Source organism: Ictalurus furcatus, chromosome 19 (genome assembly GCF_023375685.1).
Source record: "Ictalurus furcatus strain D&B chromosome 19, Billie_1.0, whole genome shotgun sequence".
Taxonomy (NCBI): Eukaryota; Metazoa; Chordata; class Actinopteri; order Siluriformes; family Ictaluridae; genus Ictalurus; species Ictalurus furcatus.
In genome coordinates, this window is record NC_071273.1 from 24,104,112 (window position 1) to 24,127,690 (window position 23,579).

Below are 23,579 nucleotides of genomic sequence, written 5' to 3' on the forward strand. Positions count from 1 at the left end.
TTCAAAATATTTGGAAACGTAAATTCAATTTGATCGCTTCTCTCCATGTTATTTGTTAAATTAACGTTCTGAAATCATAAAATACAAAAATAATGAAAAAACGTTGATTCTACTCATTATAAAGGCTATACCTCCGGGCTACACTGTTTATAACCTGGAAGTAATTTAGGTCCTCGGCATTGGCTAGACTTTTCTGGTGAAAATATGAACACCTACAGCTCGGGATCGAGGCTTCACTCGAGCCATACTCTCGACCTCATAACTTATTTTTCTCATGATGTCAAAAAGCATGATTAGGTATACACGATGTAGATCATGGAAGAGCATGTACAGGGACAGGTTTATATCTGACAGAAAATATCTGGTGTAGTGGTAGCATTAATATCTCACAGCTCTGAGCTCGATCCTGAGCTCAGGTAACTGCATGTGGTTATGTTTTGCCCAAATCTCAACTTGTACATCCATCTATCCAGCCTTATGTTTGTCAGTGAGAGACAATTTTCACATTAGTGTCCGTCGCTTGCCAAGGAGACTCGGAAATCTGCAGCTAAAGCTAAATGCTTTGCGGCTCAGAAAACAAACGGTGATGAAACTCTTCAGATGGATGATGTAATTATTGCAGAATCTCCACAACACCGATATATGACTGCAAACATAATGCTAGTACAGGTTCCAATTAGAACCAAAAAGGAGTTTTTCAACCTGATGCCATACGAGAACCATTTTAAGTTACACGAAGAACCTTTTCCTCTCGTGTTCTTTAGAGAACAATCTATTCACTGGTGTTTTAAAGAACCCAGAAATGGTTCTTCACAGCAGTGCTGCCATGAACCATGTTATCATAAATTCTCTTTAAAAACAACAACCACCTCTAGTTAGTGCTTTAAGGAACCACAGTAAGGTTCTTAAGAGTGATGCCAGGCAGGAGAACCCTTTTCCAGTCCCACAAAGAACGTTATGGGTTTCACTTTAACCTGTGAAGGGGTGATACCTTGAAGAATCAGTACACTGCAAAAGCTGAAGAACCTACAGTATAATGAACCATAAAGAACTTCTTTAATCCAAATCCAAAGAACCGTACAGCTCAACTCAAGAACCCTATACAATGAAAAATGTCTCTTGACAAGAAGAAGGTTCTTTGCAGAACCTATGGTGCTGTAAAGAACCATTGAAGGACCTTTGGTTTTTAAGAGTGATACTGCTACGTGGTCTCGGAAAATAACTCTTATCATGATAGTGACATTCATGAGTTCATTCATAGATCAGTTCTCCATCCTGAAGACTCGAGTCTCGCGCACGATCCAGAACCATAAACAGTTCAACGTGACGTGTGGTTCATTAATAAATAAAAAACTGCAATAATTTTCAGCATAAAAGGAATACTATTTCCAACATACAATTATTATTATTATTATTATTATTATTACTATCATCACTGCTGTAATTAAAGGCTGAAAGCTTGAGGTGCTGAGGCTCACTCAACTCCACTACTGCGCCCTTCAATCAGGTTAAAGACCTTAAACATTTTGAAAATGAAAATAAAAACCTGTTATAAAAGAAAAAAGAAAATGAAAATCATATTACTCTTATGAAGGAAAACAAATCTTGCAAACAGAGACCTTGTCCTGAATTTGATTTCAGATTTAAAAACAGAAAATTAAATGAACGCAACAGCGGTTTGCATTTTAGTTGTCATATTTTTATTTTACTTTTTGGCCCAAAACACTTCCCACACCTAGCCAGCTACCTTTAATCTTTAATATCTGAGGATAATAAAAAGTGATTGTAGTGATAAATCTATTTTTATTTATACTCATAACTACTAACACATTTTTGAGGAATATTTTAAGATTTTTAGTCGTTTTCAAGATTCATAACACAAGATCACTTCCTAGGAAACAACTTTCATATTTGAGGAGGTTTGAACTGTTTTTAGTTTTGTTTTCTTTCGGTAAAATAAAGTTTTGTATCCATCTTCTTTTGATTGAAGGACATCATCTTTTCATTTAGTAAGTGTGTAAAAGTGCTGCAGATGGAAAGTTGTCGTTGTATCGTGTGTGTGCGCTTCAGTGTTACGCTTTTTCCTAAGATCACAATAATACAATGCAAAATGTTGCTGTATGTAAAGAATCAACATCCTGTCCCTTACTATAAATAAGCTTTATTTAATAATAATTAAAAAAAACCCTACGAAGAAACACAGAGGAGGAAACGGATCATTTACAGGTCATTATACAGGTAAAACAGGAAGCCCAATCAGAGCTGTGCTTAAAAACACCTGGTAAACAAAGCATTAACATCAGGACCACGCCCAAACCCAACATAATAAACGTATTTATTACGGAAAAAAAAGGAGCTCGCAGGACGAGCGGAAAAGACACAAGATCCCTGTAATTAGTGTTTTCACATTTGCGCTTGATCCGATTTAAAACTCATAAAACCCCAGATTAAAACCCTGATCGTGGAATGTGCACCATTCGTAGTGAGCTGTGGTTAGTTATAGTTGTTGCCATGGAAACTGCGTAGTCAGGGAAGAAGACGACAAAAGAAAATCATCTCCATTTAAAAACACGAAGGAATGAATTTTCTGTTTTTAACATCCCGGTAATTACAAGATAAAGAAAAATCAGTGATTAGACTCACCTCGGATTCTAAAAAAAAAAAAATCAGTCGTTTCCATGGCAACGCACACAACACAACACCAAAATGATATCAAGATCGCTAGAAGTTAGCTTAACTCATTTCAACGGTTCAAAAACGCTACTTTTTTTTATGCAGGAACTGACGGGAACGTGACGCGTTTGTACCATGCGAAATCAAATTAAAGCAGCGGTCAGTGATTTTTAAGTCGAATACTTCTCATATTGAGGCAGCTTTAATAAAACGCCTGGACCCCCAACATCCAACCAGTCACAACACGGTGGAAGCCACTGAGGCTTTCTAACCTAAATATAGCTTTTGTGGGCGTGGCCTTTGCAGGAACACTGAAGGAAGGGGATGGACTTGTTTACTTATGAGTTTTAAAACAGTTAATAAGTGCTAAACTTACTCACAGACTACACCTTTAAATCCCAACGCCACACATGTTCACTGTGAAAGCTGGTGGTTTTATATTTGTGCTCGATTTTACCGCAATTTACGCACGCGCAAGCTAGAACTCGGCTTTAATTTCATTTAACATTGTGCAAATGAGTCACATCTCCTGTTTTTTTTTCCGTACTGTGTCGTGATTGGTTGGGAGTTATTGGTCCTCATCATGTGACGCTGCTTCTCTGAGAGGACGTTTTAAATGAAGCTGGGGCAATATGAGGTGAAGCGTTCGGCTTCAAAAAAAAAAAAAAAAAAAAAAAAAAAAAAAAAAAAAAAAAAACACTGACCGCTGCTTTAATTTCATTTAACGTTGTACCAAATATAGAGTTTCTCATCTGAACAGATGTAGACTTGGAGGTTTTAGGATAATCGTACGTATCGGAAACGGAAATAGAAAAAAAAAAAAAAACACGACTAGATTCCTCGGAGACGAACACGTCCGAGTAAGAATCTCCAAATCGTCATCTTGTAATTACTGTATTTCTGAGAAGTCTCAAAATTTCTTCATTTCACCTGCTACATCTTCAGAAGATCTGAACTCACAGCTGATGAACGTCCTGTTACTCATCAAATGTTGCCTAAAACGCTCGGATCCTTAATCCGTAATTCATTTATACGTATACACTATATCAGGAAAGGGCCAGTGTGGGTGCAGGTTTTCATTCAACCGAATCAGGTGTGGCTCCTGCTTGGTTGGAATGAAAACCTGCACCACACCGGCCCTTTCCGGATAAGATCGGACACCCCTGCAGTATATCGTGAGTAGGGCAGTGCTGCAGCAGTGTGACACTGAATCATGGAGAGCTTTCTCAGTGCGATGTATTATATTATAGGAACATTCCTGCACTACTGAATGTAGATTTTTAATCAACATAGCTTTTAATCAGCTGGAATGTTTACACTCATTCTAGGTAATGACATTAGATTTCATGGCCCCTGTGATATAGTGTTGATTTTGGCAGTGAAAGTTTCAGCCACGTCGATGAAAATCCACGAGGAAGACTTTGGCAAATTAGCTAAGAAAATCCTTCATTTAAAAAAAAAAAAAAAAAAAAGAGAAAAAAAGAAAAAGTTTGCCCTGTTTGTAAGTGAGTACACGTCCTGTAACTGTCGATCTCTCTCAGAGATAGACTCTCTCCCATTGTTATCCTGTTTCTCTCTAAAGAGAAAGTGTAAAGCATCTCTCTCAATCTCTCCCTCCCTCCCTCCCTCTCTCTCTCCCTCCCCCCCCCCCCCACTCTCCCTCCCTCTCTCTCTCTCTCCCTCTCTCCCTCCCTCTCTCTCAGAGGTATCCTCCCAGACAGAGCAGCAGCACGGCGTGGATCGTCAGCAAGTACAGAGACACGAGCAGCGGCGTTCTCTGCCGGGAACAGAAAGCTCCTCGTAGCATTCGCGCCAGTCTTGGACCTCCACTCCGGCTCTGAAACACAAAAACACAATCTTCATCATCATCAACAACTTGCTGGAAGAAACAAGATCCTGTTCCTGTTCTCATTTACGTTACAGCAGGTAGAAACAGCTGTTCCCTCACCAGCGGTTTATTACGTACCCGAGTAACAGCACCCTCTGGTGGCTCGATAAGCACGGCCGTCTCAGAGTGAACGTCCTGCGGTCCTGAGAGCCACTCATCCTGTGTGTATCTGCATAGACACACACACACACACACACACACACACACACACACACACACACACACACACACACACACACACATACTTAATACAGGTCAGGTGGTGAATTTTCTGGAAAAATTTAACATAACCCAAACACCAGATAATAAAACTTGCACACATTTTTTTGTCTCGGTCTTTTCTTTATGTTTACTTTTTATTGTATTAGTTTAAATATTTTTATCTCTTTATTTTATTTGATATATCTTCCTTTCCTTCATACAATCTATATATTTATTTAGCTTTTTTAAATTTATTTTTCTTTCTCGTCCTTTTTGTACTTCTTTTTTTTATTATTTAATTTATTGCACACATGCGCTCTTTTCTCACCTTTTAAAAAAATGTACTTACTTATTTCAGTGCCTTTGTCCTGCCTTTATATTTATTTAATTAACTAACTATTTTGTTTATTTTTTAGTTGCTTGTCCGGTTGTTTGTTTTACTTTCCGTTTCATGCATTTATTTATTTTTCAAACGTTTTTACTCTTACTTCCTTTCTCCTTCACACATTTTCCCTTTCTGCACTTTTTACATGAAACATTTATTCTATTTATTTAAAATATTCTTTTCATTATTTATTAATTTTATTATTTTATTAGTTTTTTCCTTTATCTTTATTTCCTGTCACTCTCTCTATCTATCTGTTCCTCTCTCCCTCCATTAGTAGTGGCTTTAATGTTCCATTATTATACTAACGTTATTCATTTTAATATATAAAATGAACTTTACTTAAAGTTATGTCTAGGTATTTTTTTTATACATTAGAAAAAGAAAATAAAAGGCAAGCGGACATGTTCGTGTCTTGTCGAAGTCAAACGTGTGTTTACGGCGCCGCGCTGACGGCAGACAGGAAGTGAGGATGTTATTCTAGGATTAAGGTCCCACCGTTTGAGCTGCTCCTGTACGCTGAGCCTCAGCTCCATCTCCTCATCCAACCTGATAACCACACACACACACACACACACACACACACACAATGTATCATTAAGATATTACAGCACACTTTGCCATGCCAAAGATTCAGTAATAACGCTCAGCTAGTGGTTGCTGGTTTAAGTACGAAGTTTAAAATGGAATATTAAGATTGTAAAATAATGCTGTGGAATTCTGATTGGTCAGAAGAAAGCGTTGATTCATTTCCTATAACCGCAGCTCTGACAGTAGTGCAGTTTACTACGTTATCAGATGCATTAGACAGTTCACGCAGTCTAATACCTTATCGTTTCTATAGTAACAGCTCGTTCACAGCGACGTGTTCGAATTAAGGCGTTTTCTGCAAGGTGAAAAGCGTTCATGGAACATTTATGGAAGGAGTCTCCAGCGTCAGCGAGACGAGGAAGAAAGAAACTTCTTTCGCAAAACGTTAACAGTAACTATAAATGGATAAACAAACGATTACAGCGTCTACGATGTAATAAATGCAAAATTGACATTGTTGGTAAGCTTCTGTGGTGTAAGAGGAATAAAACACGTGGGGACGTGCTGTTATAAGAAAACAATCGTCTATAGGGCACTTTGCCTCTTGTAAAGTGTACTAGGTATAATTAGTATACACCGATACCTCTTCTGGAGAACGACACATTCGGCCTTATAGTCCTCGCTATGCCCGAGGGGGCCTCCGGGGGCGCTGTCTTCTGCGATTCTTCCCTAGGAACACAAGGATATGCAAATGCAATGTTAAAAGCAGTCACGATTTGAGTAAAAACAACAACTATTAATATACATTTTAACATCTGCATGATTTCAGTAGCTGAATGTCAGATATAAAATGATAAAAGATGAAACAAAGCAAGTAGCATGCATCAGCAAGACATGTTTATGTGTACTAATGTTTTCATACTGTTACACAGGTGCATCTCAAAAAATTTGAATATAATAATAATTTTTCCCGTAATTCAATTCAAAACGTGGAACCTTCATATATTCTGGATTTATTACACATAAAGTGAAATATTTCGAGCCTGTTTTTGTTTTAATCTCGATGATTACGGCTCACGGAAATCAAACATCCAGCATCTCGAGATATTAGAATAAAGAATTTATAATACAGAAATGTCTAATAATTTTGACTGCAACTGTAACTATCAGGAATATCAACATTTACCTCAGACGTGTTGGAAAATGTTCCGTGTGGCTAGAATTGCAATGCTAGCTGCTAGCTGCTAAGTTGTTTATGTGGACAGTGTGAAAACACAGTGAAAAGGAGACAGAATTATCAGGAACGTCAACATGTACCTCAGATGCGTTGGTAGTAAGACACTGTATGGCTAGTATTTTACTATATTTAGACTTAGCATCAACTGCTAGCGTCTAGAGTTCCACCAAAGTGAAAAACAACATTGTGTCACAATTAAACATAGCATAAATTGCTATCTAGCTGGTAATGCTAGTGTGTTCGAAAGGAAACTTTGTCAGGAAAACTTTAACTACTTTAAGAAATATTAAAGGAATTCCCAGGAGTGCGTTTAAAAGCAGTACTGGAGCGCAGCCCGGCTATAACGTTCTCTCACCTTGTTAAAAACATCACACGGATCATTTTCCAACACGTCTGAGGTAAATGTTGATATTCCTGATAGTTACAGTTGCAATCAAAATTATTAGACATTTCTGTATAATAAATTCTTTATTTGAATATTTTGAGATACTGGATTTTCGATTTCCGTGGGCTGTAAGCCGTAATCATCGAGATTAAATTAAAAACAGGCTCAAAATATTTCACTTTATGTGTAATATGTTAAACGTTCCACTTTTTTAATTAAAATTACAGTTAAAAATTAAACATTTTTTGAGACGCACCAGTAAACGCCTAACCTTTTATCATGCCTGACATTATATTCAACTTAGATAAGTAACTAGCTAACAAATATACATCGCCTTCCAGGTGTTCCATTATCTACATAAACATAACCATGGAAATAAGTTCTAAATAAAATCTATACGATATATATGATTACATATTAAATATCCTGGTAAACTGTGCAACAGATTGTTAAACAGATACCTAATGTTCAAAATAATACAGTTATGTATAATACACTCGCAAGAACAGCTAACTATACAATCGTTACTATAAAGATAATTGAGGCTAATTATATACAGGTAGGTGAAAAGCCTATTGAAGCTATTCAGGCTAATTATAAGCAGAAAGCTAACTGAGATAGCTCAGGTGTGTTCCCCTCACCTGTCTGCGTGCGTGCTCCTGCAGTAGTTTCGGTTGTGATGATCGCGCCTCCTCCAGCATGCCGCCGAGTTGGCGTATCTGCTGGTCGCGTTCAGAAAGCGTCGCAAGAGTTTGCTTCCTCAGAGACTCTGCTTGAGCCTGCAAGTCGCTATGCTCCAGCCTGCGGGGGGCGATCAAGCACGATAAGAATCCTCACACATTGTTATTTATTTCGACTGGGGTGGACGCATCAGAAATTAATCAGCTAGGCCACCATGAGGTCCAATCCTGTAATCTGGGTACCTAGACTAGGCTAAAACGTGGTAGCTAACATACTGTAATAACATTTGGCAAGCTAGGGAGTTAAGTGTATTACTATATATACTCATTGGACACTTTATTAGAAACAACTACTGAGTGCAACTGCTGTGAAATATATATCCAGAACTTCATTCCTCTTACTTGAGCATCGCAAATTCCTGCCGGTCTCTCTCCAGCTCTGTATCTCTCTCGTGTAGAAGCATAGTCATCCTTTTCTCCATCTCTCCTGTCTTCTTCCTTTCCTCCTCCAGGATCTTGGTAAGTCTTGCGAGCTCTCCAGATCCGAGTCTGTCCAGCTCGCTACGCTGCCTCTGCAGCTGTTCGAGCTGTCACAAAGGAAAATCAGACGGTTCAAGCAGCTTTTTTTTTTGCTTATTAAATTATTTTATTTGCTTATCATTGGTGAATCCAGCAAACGGTAAGAACAAACTAGCAGCAGATAATTTTCTTGTGCTGGACTCAGCTACACTACATGGTACATGATCTAGTAAGAACATCTGACGGTCTACAACGCGAACTATGAGACAAGCGAGTCCTAAACTTCTAAAGATAGTCTTCGATCGGATTGCCAGTTTGGTCGAAAACTTTAAAGAACTCTGGTCTGGGCAATGGAAGGATGATATTGAGTACATCAAGACATCCACGTGCAAGGCTGTTTTCAAGTTTGGCCAAAATTAGGTTATGTCAGAACTCCCTTAACAAACGGGACAACCTTTATCTTGAGACAAGCCCCTAAAATTCTGCCTACTTGAGTAGCTCAATCTCTAATCAAGTAATGGTAGTAACAAAAATTAGGTACCATTCTTTCCCGATCATTCTGGAGTGCAGAAAGTGCATTCTTCAGACTCCACATTTCACCAGTAGAGCTGCTAGGTGGTGCCGATAAGTGTCCCGATTGGTGACTCTCTTCCATGCGAAGGCGCAGTTCCTTCACTTCACTGATGGCCGCGTCACGGGAATCCTGCAGAGAGGCCATGGCTTGACCGAAGGCCTGGTTCTGAGCTCGGAGCTGAGCAGCTGCCTCTTTCTCTGCTAGCAACTTCTGCTCCATTTCCATCAAGTCTCTGGCCAATTCAGCCACCCTCTCCTCAGCCGTCTCGGTCTGGGTCCGAAGTATGCCGCCTTCCCAGCGCAGCTCTTTCAACTCCTTACCGTTGGATGCATACGCCTCCCTTTCAGACTCTAGCGTTTCCTCCAAGGTGTTGATCTTTGTCCTGGCTGCCTGAAGCTGCTCCCTTAGCTTCTCCAGCTCTGCACCAGGAGCATCATGGAGCACAGCTTTAACCTGTCCAGACTGGCTCAAAATCTCATGCTCCACTGCAGGTCCTCGTTTTACGAAAGCTTCTTTTTCCAGAACCTCCAACTTGGCCTGAAACTCGTCTCTCTCTTTTTCTAAGGCACTGACACGTTCAAGCTGGACTGAAAGCAGCTTCTTATGCTGGGAATCCTTCATAGAGAGAACCTGCTTTAACTCGTCTCGGTAGCCATGTAGCTGAGCATCCAGCTTGGCGTTTTCAGCATTGAGGTCATCACGTTGGGCCAGAAGGGCACGGAGCTCCTCCTTCAAGCCATTGTTCTCGGTCGCAGCTTCTTGAATGAGACCGTCCTTCTCCATCATAAACTGAGAAGACAAGACAGTGTCAGACTTCAAATAGACAAAGTTCTGAAATGAGAATGTTACAGTAAATGAGACCTTACCTGTAGGTGTCGCTCCTCTAACTGCCTGTATTGGCTAAGTACCCTGTCCCGGTCATCCTGCAGGGATCCCATAGCCTTCGTGAAGGAGTCCAGTCGAGTTTTGCTGTGACTGGCATCCTCCTCAGTTTTACGAAGCCTCTCCTCAAGATCTCTCACAACTGCTCTTCTCTCCTCCAGCTCTCGCTCTGCTTTTTCTGCCCTGCTGTCTGCCTCCTTCCTGGCCTCCTCCACAGCCTAGGGGCAGAACAGAACAGAATCATAACATAAAGAACAATGTTCTGGTCAGTCAAAAACAAAAAACTACCAAAAGTGAATACCTGCGTGACAGCGTGTTCCTTCTCCCCAAGGAGCTCCACTTCCCTCTTTTGCTTCTCAGCCAACTCTGCTTGAAGAGTGTCCGTAAGAGTTTTAGAGGAACGCAGGTCTGTCTCGAGTTGCTCCAGATTTAAACACAACCTTCTTTCTTCTGTTTCTCGCTCCTTGAGTTCAGCCCTGGCTTGATTGGCTTCGCTCTGAAGCTTGTCCACTGCTTCATCTAGAGCCTTAGCTCGATGGCGTAGACCTTCTGCTTCTGCTTCCAGGGAGGTAAGTTGAGATTGTGCCTGGACCAGAGAGCTTTCTGTCTGGGTCAGTTTCTGCTGCAACTCTTCTCTTTCTTTTTCCAAAGCAGTTAGAGATTCATTGTGCCTTTTCTCTGCTTCAGACAACTCCAGCTGCCACTGCTCCTCTGCTTTCTGCAACCTGCAACCAAGCAACGGATATAAAGAAAAAAAACTCGATTATAATGATTACTTTTCCAAGAACGATAATAGAACTTTAGTGATTATGAAAGAAAATCAGGATATAAACGAAACAAACCTCTCCAGTGAGCTCTGCAGCTGTTCTTTTTGTGTCGTCTCCTTCTGAAGTTGCTCAGATAGGTCCTTAGCTCTGCCTTCAGCTTCCCTCAATTCAGCCTCTTTTCCCTGGAGGGCGCTGTGGAAACGGCTCTCCCACTGTTTAGCTTCATCCAGAACGCGGTCACGGTCGTCCTGCAGCGAGGACATGGAGCGCGAGAAGGCAGCCAGTCGCGCTAGAGATTCATCCAGACGTGCTTGGGTTTCCTGGGCATATTTCTTTGCAGCATCTGCAATATTCTTAGCCACAACAGTTGCCTCTTCTTCTCTTTCTCGGTCTCTGTAGGCCTGCTCCAGCCTTAGTTCCATCTGTTTAAGCTCTGCTCCTAAGCGATATCTCACCTCATCAAGGGTTCGCTCGGCTTCAGACTTCAACTCGGCCTCTCGCTGAAGCAGAAGTTGTTCAGAGGCCACTTTCTCAGCATGTGCCTGTCTCACCTCAGCCTGAGCCATATCCAGATTCCCTTTATACACGGACAACTCTGATTCAAGTCTGCTTCTCTCTTCTTTGATCTTTGCCATCTCTTGACGAGCTGCTTCAAGTTCATTAGACACCTCATCTTTACCCAACAGAAGAGCCTTAGCTTCCCGGTCTACTACGCTGATTCGTTCTTGGTACTGGATGCAGTCTTTTTGCATCTGTCGGACCTCCAGCTGTTTCTCCCTCAGCAGCTCCTCAAGCTGACGTGCTCGGCTCTGGCTACCTTCCTTCACCCTCTGCGCAGATTTAAGCTTCTGCTCGAGCTCTCTCTGTTTGCCCGCTTCCGCTTCTGCCTCAGCTCTTTCTCGCTGAGCCTGCCTTTTATCTTCCTCAAGCCTGGATGCTCGACCCCTTTCTCCTGCCAACGTAGCCTCCAACTCAGCTTGTTCCCTCTGCACTTTCTCCAGTTCTCGCTGCAGGTCTGCAAGGCGATCTCGGCTGTTGGCTGCCTCCTGTTGGTAACCTGCTATACTGCCATTCACCTGGGCTAACTGGTTCATCAGTCGTTCTTCAAGGTCATCCTTCTCAACCTCTAAACTTCTGCGAAGTTCCTGAAGCTGATTTTCTTTCTTGGAGCACTCTTCCTTCAGCCTCTGCTCTCTTTCTGCAGACTCCTGAAGATCGTGCTTAAGTGAGGACAGCTCCGCATTAAGCAAAGATCCCTGATCAACTCTGGTTCCCATTGTGTCTTCAAGTCTTGTGCGAGTCACCTGGAGCTGGGTTTCTCTTTTTGAGCACTCCTCTTTCAAATTCTCTTCCCGTTCCACAGATTCCTGAAGGTGTTGCCTAAGAGCAGACAACTCTGCATTGAGCAGTGATTCTTGTTCAGCTCTGGTTCTTTTCTCATCTTCAAGAGCTGCTTGTAGTTCTTTTAACTTGCCCTCTGCTACCTCAAGAGCGGGCACCTTTTCCTTCAGCTGCTCATCAGTTTCTGCGTGTTGGATTTCAGTCCTTTCAGTTTTAGTCTCTACTTCTTGCTCCAGGGAAAAGCTACCCAGAGCCAGATCTTCTTGGTTTTCAGTTAAAATGGGGCTCAAATGCTGAGCAACTATATGTTCCTTAACTTCCTCAGAGGAACCAACATCCAAAATTCCACTGTTCTTTTTATCCATTTGTTGAGCCAGCTGTTGTTTCATCTTCTCAGTTTCCTGCTCCAGAGAATTTCGTTCAGCTTCTAATGAATCAAAATTAGCTTTCAAAGCTTCAAACTCATTCTTAACTTTTTCAAGCTCTTGCTCCCAATTGGTGTCTTGTTCTTTGGTTCCTTTCTTCTCTACTTGTTCTCTAAGCTTCTCATTCTCTTCTTCTAGCTCCATAATTTTCTGATGTTTTGTCTTGGCAAACTTTCTCATTTTCTCCTTCACAACATCTACTTCCTTCTGAGCTTCCGCTGCTATCTTTTCTGCCTCTTGTTTGGCTGCCTCGTGGGCCCGCGCTTTGGCCGCCGATTCTTGCCTCTCCTGTCTTGCAGCCTCCAGCACTCTTCTAACCCGTTCAGCTTCATCACTCACGTTCTCGTAGGACTTCAGTAAGGTCTCGTACTCCTCCCTCATGACTTGCACCTTTTCTTCCCACCGCCTAGATGCTTGCTCGGCTTCATCTCTGGCGCTATCAGCTTGGTGTTTGTATGTTTCTTTTTCGTTGAGCAGACCATCCATTGCTAGCTTAAGGCTTTCACAGGTGGCACCAAGACTCTGGTTCTCCAACAAGGTCCTGTCCACCTCTTCAATTAGTTTCTCTTTCTCTGTGCTTAGAGTACTCAGATTTGCCTCGATGTTCGTAATCTTCGCTAGCAACTCTGATTTTGACTTCTCAGCACTAGTCAGCTCTTCCTTTAAAGTTTGGTTTTCTTTAAGAACTTCCTTCCGTGATACCAGAGCAGCCTGAAATTTGCGTTGTAGCTGCTGTAGCTTGGCACTGTTGTCTTTCTCTTCCTCCTGCTTCTGTGGGATTTCTGCTTCCAGTTTTTGACTCCTCTCTTGCTCAGCTTTCAATCCCTCTTGTAAGGAAGCGATCAGCTGATCTTTTTCCAATACGGTCTCCTGCAGTTTCTGTAGAAGGAAGCTCTGCTCACTTAGCTGCTGGCTTAGGTCAATGATCTCATCATTTTTGCTTTTGAGGAACTGCTTAAACTCATCCACCTCTGCCTGAAGAGCTATAACGGGAGATTCTGCATCAGAGATGCTCGTCTTCACCACATCAGCAGCCTCCTCCACTTCCGCCTTTAGCATTTCTGCATGGGCTTCTGCTTGCTCACACTTTTTTCTCAAAGCATCCAGTTCTTCTGAAAGAGCATCAATCTGTTTCTCCTTTGACCTCAATGTCTCCAGTTCTTTGCTGAGCTCAAGCAACTCGGTCTTCTGGAGTGACAGAGATGCCTGGCTTTCTTGCAGCTGTGTTTCTAGATCCACACGGGCAGCCTGTTCAGATTTTACCTTGTCTTGAAGGAAACTTATCACACTCTCATGATTTCCTGATGTGGCCTGTGGAGGTTGCTCAGCTGGTGATCCTTGCTGACTGATTTCACTATCAGGTGTGGAAAAGTCCACCCAATCCTCTTGAACCCAATCCCCTGATCCTGGTTTCTCCACGTTCTCAGTTGTAGTCTCAGACACTTCCTCTACATACACAAGCTTTTCTTGATCTACTGTTTCCCTTGACTCCACAAGACTTTCTAGCTCTTCCACATGTTTTATCAGCTTAGCTTTCTCTTCGTCCTTAGCTTCAAAACGTTCTAGCAGATCAGTGTACTCTTCTTTCTGCTGCCTCAGTTGCTCACGATGGTGCCTATCCTTTTCCTTCGCCTTGCGCAGGGTGTCTTTACGAGAATCCACAGCCTCCTGGTGCTTTCTCTGCAGTGCATCAAGAGCAGATTCCATGTTGGTGACCTGTGACTGGAGTCTAGTGTTATCTTCTTGAACTTGGTGTATCATTTGTTCATGTTCACGTAATGCTTTAGCCTCCTCAATCAGGCGTCGGATTTCTACATGCGCCTCGGCCAGTGCTTGATCTTGGCTCAGCGTTTTCTGTTCCAGAACATTCAAGGCCTCTTCTTTGGAATTCAAGACTTGTCTGGTCTCTTGCAATTGTGCTTCAAGCTTCTGTAGTTCTTGTTCTCGCTCACTTTCCTCAGAGGTAACATCTCCATCTACGTTGACCTTTTCTTTCCAACCTTCTGCTTCCTTCTCAAACCCAGCAATCTTTTTCATCAACTCTTTGCGCTGTACCAAAGCTGCCTGCAACTTTCGCTTCACCTGTTCTCCATCTGTTCTCATGGCGGCTATTTGAGCAATTAGGTTCTCGTTCTCCTTCCGCAAAGCTACCAAGTCCTCACTTTCATCAGCTGTTTTATCTGCTTTCCCTTTCTGCTGGTCATGCCAGGTTTTCTCAAGTTCCATCATCTGCTCTTTTAGCATTTTGACCTCACTAGATATTGCAAACTTTTCCTCACCTGCTTGAAGCAGTTTGGCGGTCATGCTATCACTGAGTTCCACCATTTCCTGCTCTTTCAGGGAAAGGGACTGCTGCAAATCGTCATATTCAGTGGTCTTGCCAAGGAGAGCAGCTTTAGCTCTCTCAGCCTCCTCAGAAAATTGCTGAATCCTTGCCTCCATGGCAAAGACTTTCTCCTCCAGTTCAGAGGAGACAAGTTCTCTGTCCTCTAACTGTGCACCCAGCATCTGGACTTGACCTTCTTTGTCAATGAGTTTCTGTTGAATCTCATCAAGATCTGCCTGCAGCGATTGGATCTTCTGATCTTTGGATTGAGCCTCCTTTTGCAAGCTCTCCAGTTGTTCCTCGAGGACTTTCTTCTGCTCATCTTTCTCTGATGTCTTCTGCTCTGCTTCTCTATGAATCTCAGCTTGAGCTTCCATCAAGTCTCTTTCATACGTTAAGGCCCTTGCCTCTGCTTCATCTTTAACAACTGTCAGTGACTTCAGTTCCTCTTCCAGGAGGTGTACTTTCTCCTGAGATTCAGCAGCTGAATCCTTCATTTGTTGAAGTTCACTCAGTAGTTCACTGTATCTTTTCTGGAGTTCCTCTGCCAGGATCTGTGCAAAAGCCTGACTAGGACTGGTATCAGCATTCAGCAGGTTTGCTTCTTGCTGGCTAATTTGAATCTGTACCGTTTCCTGGATAATCATGGATGATGACTCTACCTTCACCATCGAGCATGTAGATGTGACCTGCTCTTCGCTAGTTTCTTCCCAGGACTGGGTGGAAAGGTGAAGAGCATTTAAGTCCTGAACTTGTCGAGGCCAGTCTTGACCTGCATCTTGATTAATAGCTTCCAGAAGTGTCCAGCTGCTATGAGCGACTTCTGAGTCTGTGCTAGTTACCATCTCATCTGAGGAAGCTCCCTTTAACTCTACAGGTGACTCAGGTTGAGGTCCAGTCATCTCGGGACTGCTCTCGTTGTCACCATATGAGGACACGACAGATGTAGACATAGCAGACGTTTCTGTATCTACTGCAATCAGTGTTGTGTCTTCCGAAACGTCTTCAAGACCAGGTAGCGCTCCAGAACTCTCAGGTATGCTAGGAATGTCTTCAGTATTTTGAGAGCCAATAATTTCTTCCTGTGAAATTTTCAGGTTCTGCAGCTCGGTGAACACCAGCCGTTCCCTGAGGGCAGCAAGTTCCTGCTCTTGCTCCACCAGCTGCTGCTCCAGTACCACAAACTTCTCAGAACTGTGTCCATCTGCACCTTCGGTTGGGAAAATCCCATCAAAATCTCATCGCAATAAAATAAAAGATTTATTTATTCATTCGTTTATCAGCTGTTACAAAAACAGCCCTGAAGAGGAATAACTTTTTTAAAACCGCTTGATTAACAAAACGGTTCAAACGAGTCATACTGAACATGACAAACAGTTCAGCTTATACTATTTACAAAATTAAACTTCATAGACTCACTAGCTACACGATTCAAAACGTCCATTTGCAGCGCCTTACTTATACAACATCGAAAGTAAACATGGAAATAAATAAACTCATTAATAGAGTTAACCGACCGTCAGAATCTTAGCTGGTCAGTAGGGGTCTAAACGTCTAAACGAGTTCAACTTTAAATACTTTCTGAAATGTGTCTAGAATTAGATCATTAAACCGCAAAAATTAAATCTGCTGAACACAAAAGGTCAAAGTCTGTTTGGTTACCTTCCAAGTCGTGAAGATAAACACACTCACCTTCTGCTTTATCCAAATCCCTCGCAGACAGGTCAGTCACCTGATCTCCCCGTGCCTCATCAGGAACCTAATAATAATAATAATAATAAAAATAATAATAAAAAGCACAGGCCAGCTTTATAAACTCCAAAAATGAATGTGTTTATTATGAGTAGCAGTGTTATATATCATAAACAAGGCTGGATTGCGGAAGAGCTCGGATATGAAGGCCAGCAGAGGTGACGGACAGAACTAATGAGTGGATTATCACCTCTCTGAGCTGACAGACTGTCTGTCTGTTCCACTGAGACTCAGTCACCCATACATCATTACCTCATGGCTCTCAGCGGTCTGATATCCACTCACCTGACGCTCGGAAAGCTGCTGTTCAAGCTGTCGAATCCTGGCCACTGCTTCCTCTCCGTCTGCGGTGCTTCTGTCTAGCTGTCCTAAAAACATGGTGTTCGAGTTTGATTACATTTCATCCCAGTAGACATACGATAAGCATATAATAACATTCTGAAGCTGATCAGTTTCCTTTACTGCGATGTTTGATGTTGCACTGGAGCTACAGACCTACCAAGTCCGAAGAGGATTAATGAGTCCAATAAAAAAATAATAAAAAAAATAAAAAATAAAAAACATACAATAAACTTTTGATATAGTTCTTTTACAAAACAGGTATGTATTGTTCATGGTTTTCTCTACTGATTCATCTTTTTCTCCTTCCTTTTTAATTTTTAGACTTTTCTCTTTATTCAAGAACTGAACACACCCACTTTTTTTTTTACTACACCATTTTCAGCAGGCAAATATTCATTGCATTTTTAAAACTATAAGATAGAGGTCGATCGATGTGTTTTGCCGATTAATTGGCACCGATAAAGGACTGCTGGAACAGCACGATAGCGGCCTCTAGAGGCAAAATAAAACCCATCGGGACAAATTTTGTTGTGTTATTTGAAGTGTTTCTTTTTTATTCATTTTGGATGTTTCTATTCGAACTGATTTGTTATTTGGAGAGTTAATTTTTGGTTCAGTTTGGATGTACATCTTTTATTCTGTTTAATATTTATTAATAGTTAATATATATTAATCTTTATTTCATTAAAATAAAAGTGCAGTACATTTTCATGGTACAATCGGTACCGTGTAGTTTTGTAATAAACTCCAGCAATATTTTACTTTGAGTGTTACCTTTTCATTCTTCCGGTTCCATACCTTGCAGCGTTTCTATGGTGACGCTGATTTGAGACATCCGCACTTCTCTATCCTGATGCTCTTCTCTCAGGTTGTCCAGTCTAGCTTCCAAAACAGGCAGAACCTGTGCAGGATCTTCTGGGACGGTCATCTCTACCTCAGATCCTTCACTGCTTAGAGAGTGAAGTCCCTTCCAGAGCTTTTCCAGCGCTTGCTTGGCATGTACCCCGGCTTCCTGTTCCTCTTTTCCAGCATCCAGCCTTCCTCTGAGGGACGCGAGCTCCATCTGCAGCCGTGTCAACTCATCTCTTTCGCTCTGCGACGCTTCCTGTCTTTCCCTTTCCACCGCGTCGAGCTTCTCTTGTAACAGGTGCAGCTCAGCCACTCGACGTTCAACCTCGACCTCCAGCTTCTTCGTCACTTCTTCTCTCTGCCTCTCTGAAGCTTCTAGGTCGGCTCGCAGTGTGGTTAGCTCAGCCTGGACTCTCGCATCCTCTTCCTTCCCTTTACTAATACTTTCATCCAGACTTGCTTTCACTCGGTCCAGCTCAGACATCCTTCGGGACAGTTCTGCTTCAAGAACCGTGACGGTCTGCTCTTTCTCCTTCTCTAAAGCCTCCAGACTGCTTCTCAAAGCTTGGAGTTGTTCCTCAGTGTGCATGGCTGATTGCTCCTTCTCCTGTTCTCTCAGTTTGTGTGCTTCGGCTAGCTCCTCCTCCATCTGTCTGAACTGTGCAGTCAGAATCTGGATAGGAAACATTAAGATGAAGAAACTGGCTTTCGTGGGTAAAAGTATGCTCATTTCTTCATCAGAACATCTCTGCACCTGTTTCTGTTGATCTGCACTGTTGAGCTCCTGCTGCAACATCTCCAGGACTTCTGAACGAGAGCGCAAGGACTCCTCCAGCTCCTCGATCCTCCTCTGGGAATCACGCAGAGCCTTCAGAACAGATAAAGATGGGAAATTAAATGTGAATCCTACAGCGTTGTCCTCCAGGAACACTGAAAAACACTGGGATCTTCGGTTCCTTAAAAGATCCAGGGGTAAAAAAAAAAAAAAAAAAGTCTAGTGAGTGAGTTATCACCTGCTGTAGCTCAGCGTCGTTTGAGACCTGGGTGTTGAACTGAAGCAGCTCCTCCTCATGCTTTTGGATTTGCTCCTGAAACCGCACATCTTTGTCCTTTACTACAGCCTGCAGAACTCGCACCTGGGTTAAAATGACCAGAGCAAAGGATTTCAAAAATATCTGAACGGAACCCTGATGCGTTCTCCACACCGCTGCGGTTCTACAAGCAGGTGAGGACACAGCACTCACGCTCGAAATCGAAAGAATAAATTTCACTCAGCCTCAATAAAACAGCCTGAAGGCTCCATAAAACTGGTGAAAACCAAACCTGCACGTATTTGCACGTATTTTTTTTCTCATGCATCAGAGCCTGCCTTCTGCTAATTATAAATCCATCATTAAAGGACGCACCTGTTCCGCATGCTCCTCCTCTTTCTCTTTAATCCGCTGCTCTGCGACTCTCAGCTGCTCTCGCAGGCTTTCGCTTGACGATTCCTCCTGACTTAACTTTTCTTTCAACTTGTGGAGCTCCTCCTCCAAGCCAGAAGGCAGCGTGAAGGAGCTCTCTGAACTCTTTAAAAAAAAACAAAAAAAACAAACACCACCACATACACAGATGGGAAATCAAACTCCCAAATTATGAGAACATGATTAATGACCTTGTTTCAGTTCATTAAAAACCACAGAGAACTGGAGTACACCATGTACAAACAAACACCGAAACATGGCTGAAGTGTTGAGGCTGGTAGAGGGTCAGAGGGTTTTTCTGACCAGAGACAGAACAACCAACAACATTATTCACAAAAATAAAACATTCTCCATCAAAGGCTGACATTCATACATAACATCACAAACGTCAAACAGCATCCACCATTCTCCATCAAAACACCAAACTCACCATCAAACATCAACATTCAAACCAACGCAGTGTTTTGGCTTGCGGGTATTTATTAACACCAAACCCTTAGTGAGTTACAGTATACAGTATACATCACTAAATAAGGAAGAGTTTAGAGACCGGTCTTAAATTTAGTGACTGAGCTTGATTCAATAAGACACAGAAATAAGTATGCTTTGAGGCTAAACGATAATGTTAATAAGTTAATGTTTATTTGTGAGTAGTGTTAACACACCTGACTGGTGTTGAGTCCCTCCTGTCCTTTCAGCTCAGCAATTTGTTTATTTAAGGCAGCCATCTTGGCTTTCGCTTGCAGTTTTAATTTGGTGAACTTTGCATCACCCTGCTCCTTCTCCTCCTATAAAACACACACACACACACACACACACACACACACACACACACACACACACACAAACAGTTATAGGAGCACATAAGCACGTTGGTGGGAAGTGTATCTTTTTCATGACGTATATGTTTTTATGGTCCCTAAACACAGCTGCTGTTTAATTGTTTATTATTTATTACAGTTATTTACTATATTTACAAAATGTCACATTGCAATTTAGAGAGAGAACCCAGAAATGTGTGTAAGAGTCACTCAATGTGCCTGGTGTAACATTCAAGACATTTCTCCACGAATACTGGATGGTGACATCATTACATTAGATTCAGTGACGGTTTGTTCCAGTCTGAAAGACGACGTTCAGCCAGATAAGCGCTCTTTACTTTAGGGATTAGTACTCTTATATTAGAGTGTTTAAATGTCATTGAATTTCCCACAATTTAATAGAACTGGTGAAGAACCTCAGATAAAGATCTTACTGCTATTAGACTCTTCAGGACATTCTAGATGGTTCTGATGCACATCGTTATTTCTCACCTTGAGCAGTTTCTCGGCTCTGGCCAGCTGACCGTCCTTCTCCCTGATGAGCTCTTTAAGCTGGACCACAAGCTGTTCTGTCTGAGCCAGTTGCTCCAGGATCTCTTCTGAAGGACCCGAGACATCTGAGGAGGCTTCAGGGCCGGATAACAACCTCGGCACCAACCCATCCTGCATGAAACGGACATACAGAAATGGTGAACAACCTCAAACATGGGGCATTTACAAGCATCTACTGAGTAATAACACTCACTCCAAACCTTCATGATTTAGATATGTGCTTGGAATTGATTTGAAGAGCATCAACCAAATAAACAGATTTAAATTATAAAAGATCAAGGGACATTACACCGACATTCACCATCCAACACCGACATTCACCATCCAACACCGACATTCACCATCCAACACCGACATTAACCATCCAACACCAACATTCACTAACATTCTCCATCCAACACCAACATTAACCATCCAACACCAACATTCACTAACATTCTCCATCCAACACCAACATTAACCATCCAACACCAACATTCACTAACATTCTCCATCCAACACCAACATTAACCATCCAACTCCAATATTCATCCTGACATTCACCCCGACATTCACCATCCAACACCGACATTCACCACCAAACCCCGACATTCACCATCCAACACCGACATTCACCACCAAACCCCGACATTCACCATCCAACACCGACATTCACCACCAAACCCCGACATTCACCATCCAACACCGACATTCACCACCAAACACCGACATTCACCACCAAACCCCAACATTCACCATCCAACACCGACATTCACCACCAAACACCGACATTCACCACCAAACCCCGACATTCACCACCCAACACCGACATTCACCACCAAACACCGACATTCACCATCCAACACTGACATTCACCACCAAACCCCGACATTCACCACCAAACCCCGACATTCACCACCAAACCCCGACATTCACCACCAAACCCCGACATTCACCATCCAACACCGACATTCACCACCAAACACCGACATTCACCACCAAACACCGACATTCACCATCCAACACTGACATTCACCACCAAACACCGACATTCACCATCCAACACCACCATTCTCAACCACCTTCATCCTTCATTCTATGTGTACAGCGCTTCTCTCACTCACAGTCTTCTGAACTGTTTATTTCTAAATGACCCTGAGTTTATCAAAAGGTTCTGAGAGAGTGAGACAGAGAGTGAGGAAAAGTGTTGATAAAAAAAGTTCCTGCTGAAGGAACATTTGGCAAAATAAATATGTGTTCAGGAAAAACATATTGTGTGTGAGAGTGTGAGTGTGTGAGAGTGTGTGCCATAATAAAAAGGTTTCTGTACAGGTGTAGAGACTCACCTGAGGATCAGGATCATCGCCGCGGTGCTCCTCCCCAGATAACTCCTGCAGGACGGAGGTCACGCCTTGGGTCAGCCGGCTCAACATGGCCGACCTGCGAGCACAAAAAAACACACATAACAATATATTCACTTTGATTCATCATATTTTAATCAAAAAGGCGGAAGAGAGTATTTAGCTTCCTCAGCATTGTGACATGAAACCTGTGTGACATCAGACAACAGTTTCAGTCTGTACATGAACACCTACAAGATCCTACACGGAGCTCCTGCGGTGTGTAATGTCGTGATCACATCAGTTTTAAGAGGAAATGATAAGGAAGTGCAGAGGGAGAAAGGACGCGTGTGACGCGAGTGCGCATGCGCGGTGTTTTCTCTACACAACAGGCAGAAAAGATTAATGAACTAACGCTCGGCGTCTGCGTGGCTCCGGAAACCGACATCAGAAAGCTGCTGGACAGAATGAAGGTATGAAATCAGCTGCTGATCACACTACTGAGTAATATTATTAAACACTACGGAGTAATATTAGTAAGGGAGATGACACCATTTCCGTGCACCGGGTGAGTGTGGATTAGTAAACACAGTCGCTGATTATTATTATCATCATCATCACATGTCGGATACACAACCGTAAACAAAACAAACGACAACATTTTAAATGCATCTGGTGTCAAACCCGACCTGCTGTGGATCCTCCTCAAGTGAGTAAGAGCTGCTGTTATTGGACTCTTTAGTAAATGTCGTGTTTAGGATTTGTGAGCAGAGCCACATCACCAAAACATCCCGGAAACGAACACTCACACAGCGGCGATTGGCCTGCGCAGGGGCAAGGGAGCGTCTACAAATTACAACCACTAACTTGAAACGAAGCGGCGAGGGAGCGTCTACAAATTACAACCAGGTTACAACCACTAATCTGAAACAAAGTGGCAAGGGAGTGTCTACAAATTAGAACCAAGTTACAACGACTAACCTGAAACAAAGTGGCAAGGGAGCGTCTACAAATTACAACCAGGTTACAACCACTAATCTGAAACAAAGTGGCAAGGGAGCGTCTACAAATTAGAACCAAGTTACAACGACCAACCTGAAACAAAGTGGCAAGGGAGCGTCTACAAATTACAACCAGGTTACAACCACTAATCTGAAACAAAGTGGCAAGGGAGCGTCTACAAATTAGAACCAAGTTACAACCACTAATCTGAAACAAAGTGGCAAGGGAAGGTCTATAAATTACAACCGCAAACCTGACACAAAGCAGCAAGGGAAGGTCTACAAATTACAACCAGGTTACAACCACTAACCTGAAACAAAGTGGCAAGGGAGCGTCTACAAATTACAACCAAAAATCTGAAGAGAAGCGGCGAGGGAAGGTCTACAAATTACAACTACAAATCTGAAACGAAGTAGCAAGGGAGCGTCTACAAATTACAACCAAAAATCTGAAGGGAAGCAGCAAGGGAAGGTCTACATAGTACAACTACAAATCTGAAATGACATGGAGAGGGAGCATGTACAAATTACAACCACAAACCTGAAATGAAGCAGCAAGAGAAGGTCTACAAAGTACAACTACAAATCTGAAACAAAGCGGTGAGGAAGCATCATCAAATTACAACCACATACCTGAAATGAAGTGGAAAGGGAGCGTCTACAAAG

General features: G+C 42.4%; 1 protein-coding gene across 3 annotated transcripts; it reads right to left on the reverse strand.

Moving 5' to 3' along the window:
• Positions 1 to 4,339: 4,339 nt before the first annotated feature.
• Positions 4,340 to 23,350, reverse strand: golgb1 (golgin B1). Of its 3 annotated transcripts, none has more exons than XM_053649952.1 (20): positions 22,602 to 23,350; positions 21,919 to 22,012; positions 20,534 to 20,704; positions 19,886 to 20,008; positions 19,164 to 19,325; positions 18,771 to 18,893; positions 18,512 to 18,625; positions 17,707 to 18,430; positions 16,852 to 16,934; positions 16,507 to 16,573; positions 10,798 to 16,018; positions 10,257 to 10,680; positions 9,940 to 10,173; positions 9,041 to 9,862; positions 8,383 to 8,567; positions 7,942 to 8,101; positions 6,322 to 6,407; positions 5,646 to 5,696; positions 4,640 to 4,730; positions 4,340 to 4,510 (listed from the first exon to the last, which is right to left on the reverse strand). In XM_053649952.1, the coding sequence occupies exons 2-20, from the start codon at positions 22,003 to 22,005 to the stop codon at positions 4,373 to 4,375; spliced, it is 9,066 nt and encodes a 3,021-aa protein (XP_053505927.1). In that variant the 5' UTR covers positions 22,006 to 22,012; positions 22,602 to 23,350; the 3' UTR covers positions 4,340 to 4,372. The 3 variants fall into 3 exon arrangements, with proteins under 3 accessions (XP_053505927.1, XP_053505924.1, XP_053505925.1); XM_053649949.1 differs by having other exon boundaries at positions 10,798 to 16,024; XM_053649950.1 differs by having other exon boundaries at positions 10,798 to 16,024; positions 22,168 to 23,350.
• Between the last annotated feature and the right edge of the window lie 229 nt (positions 23,351 to 23,579).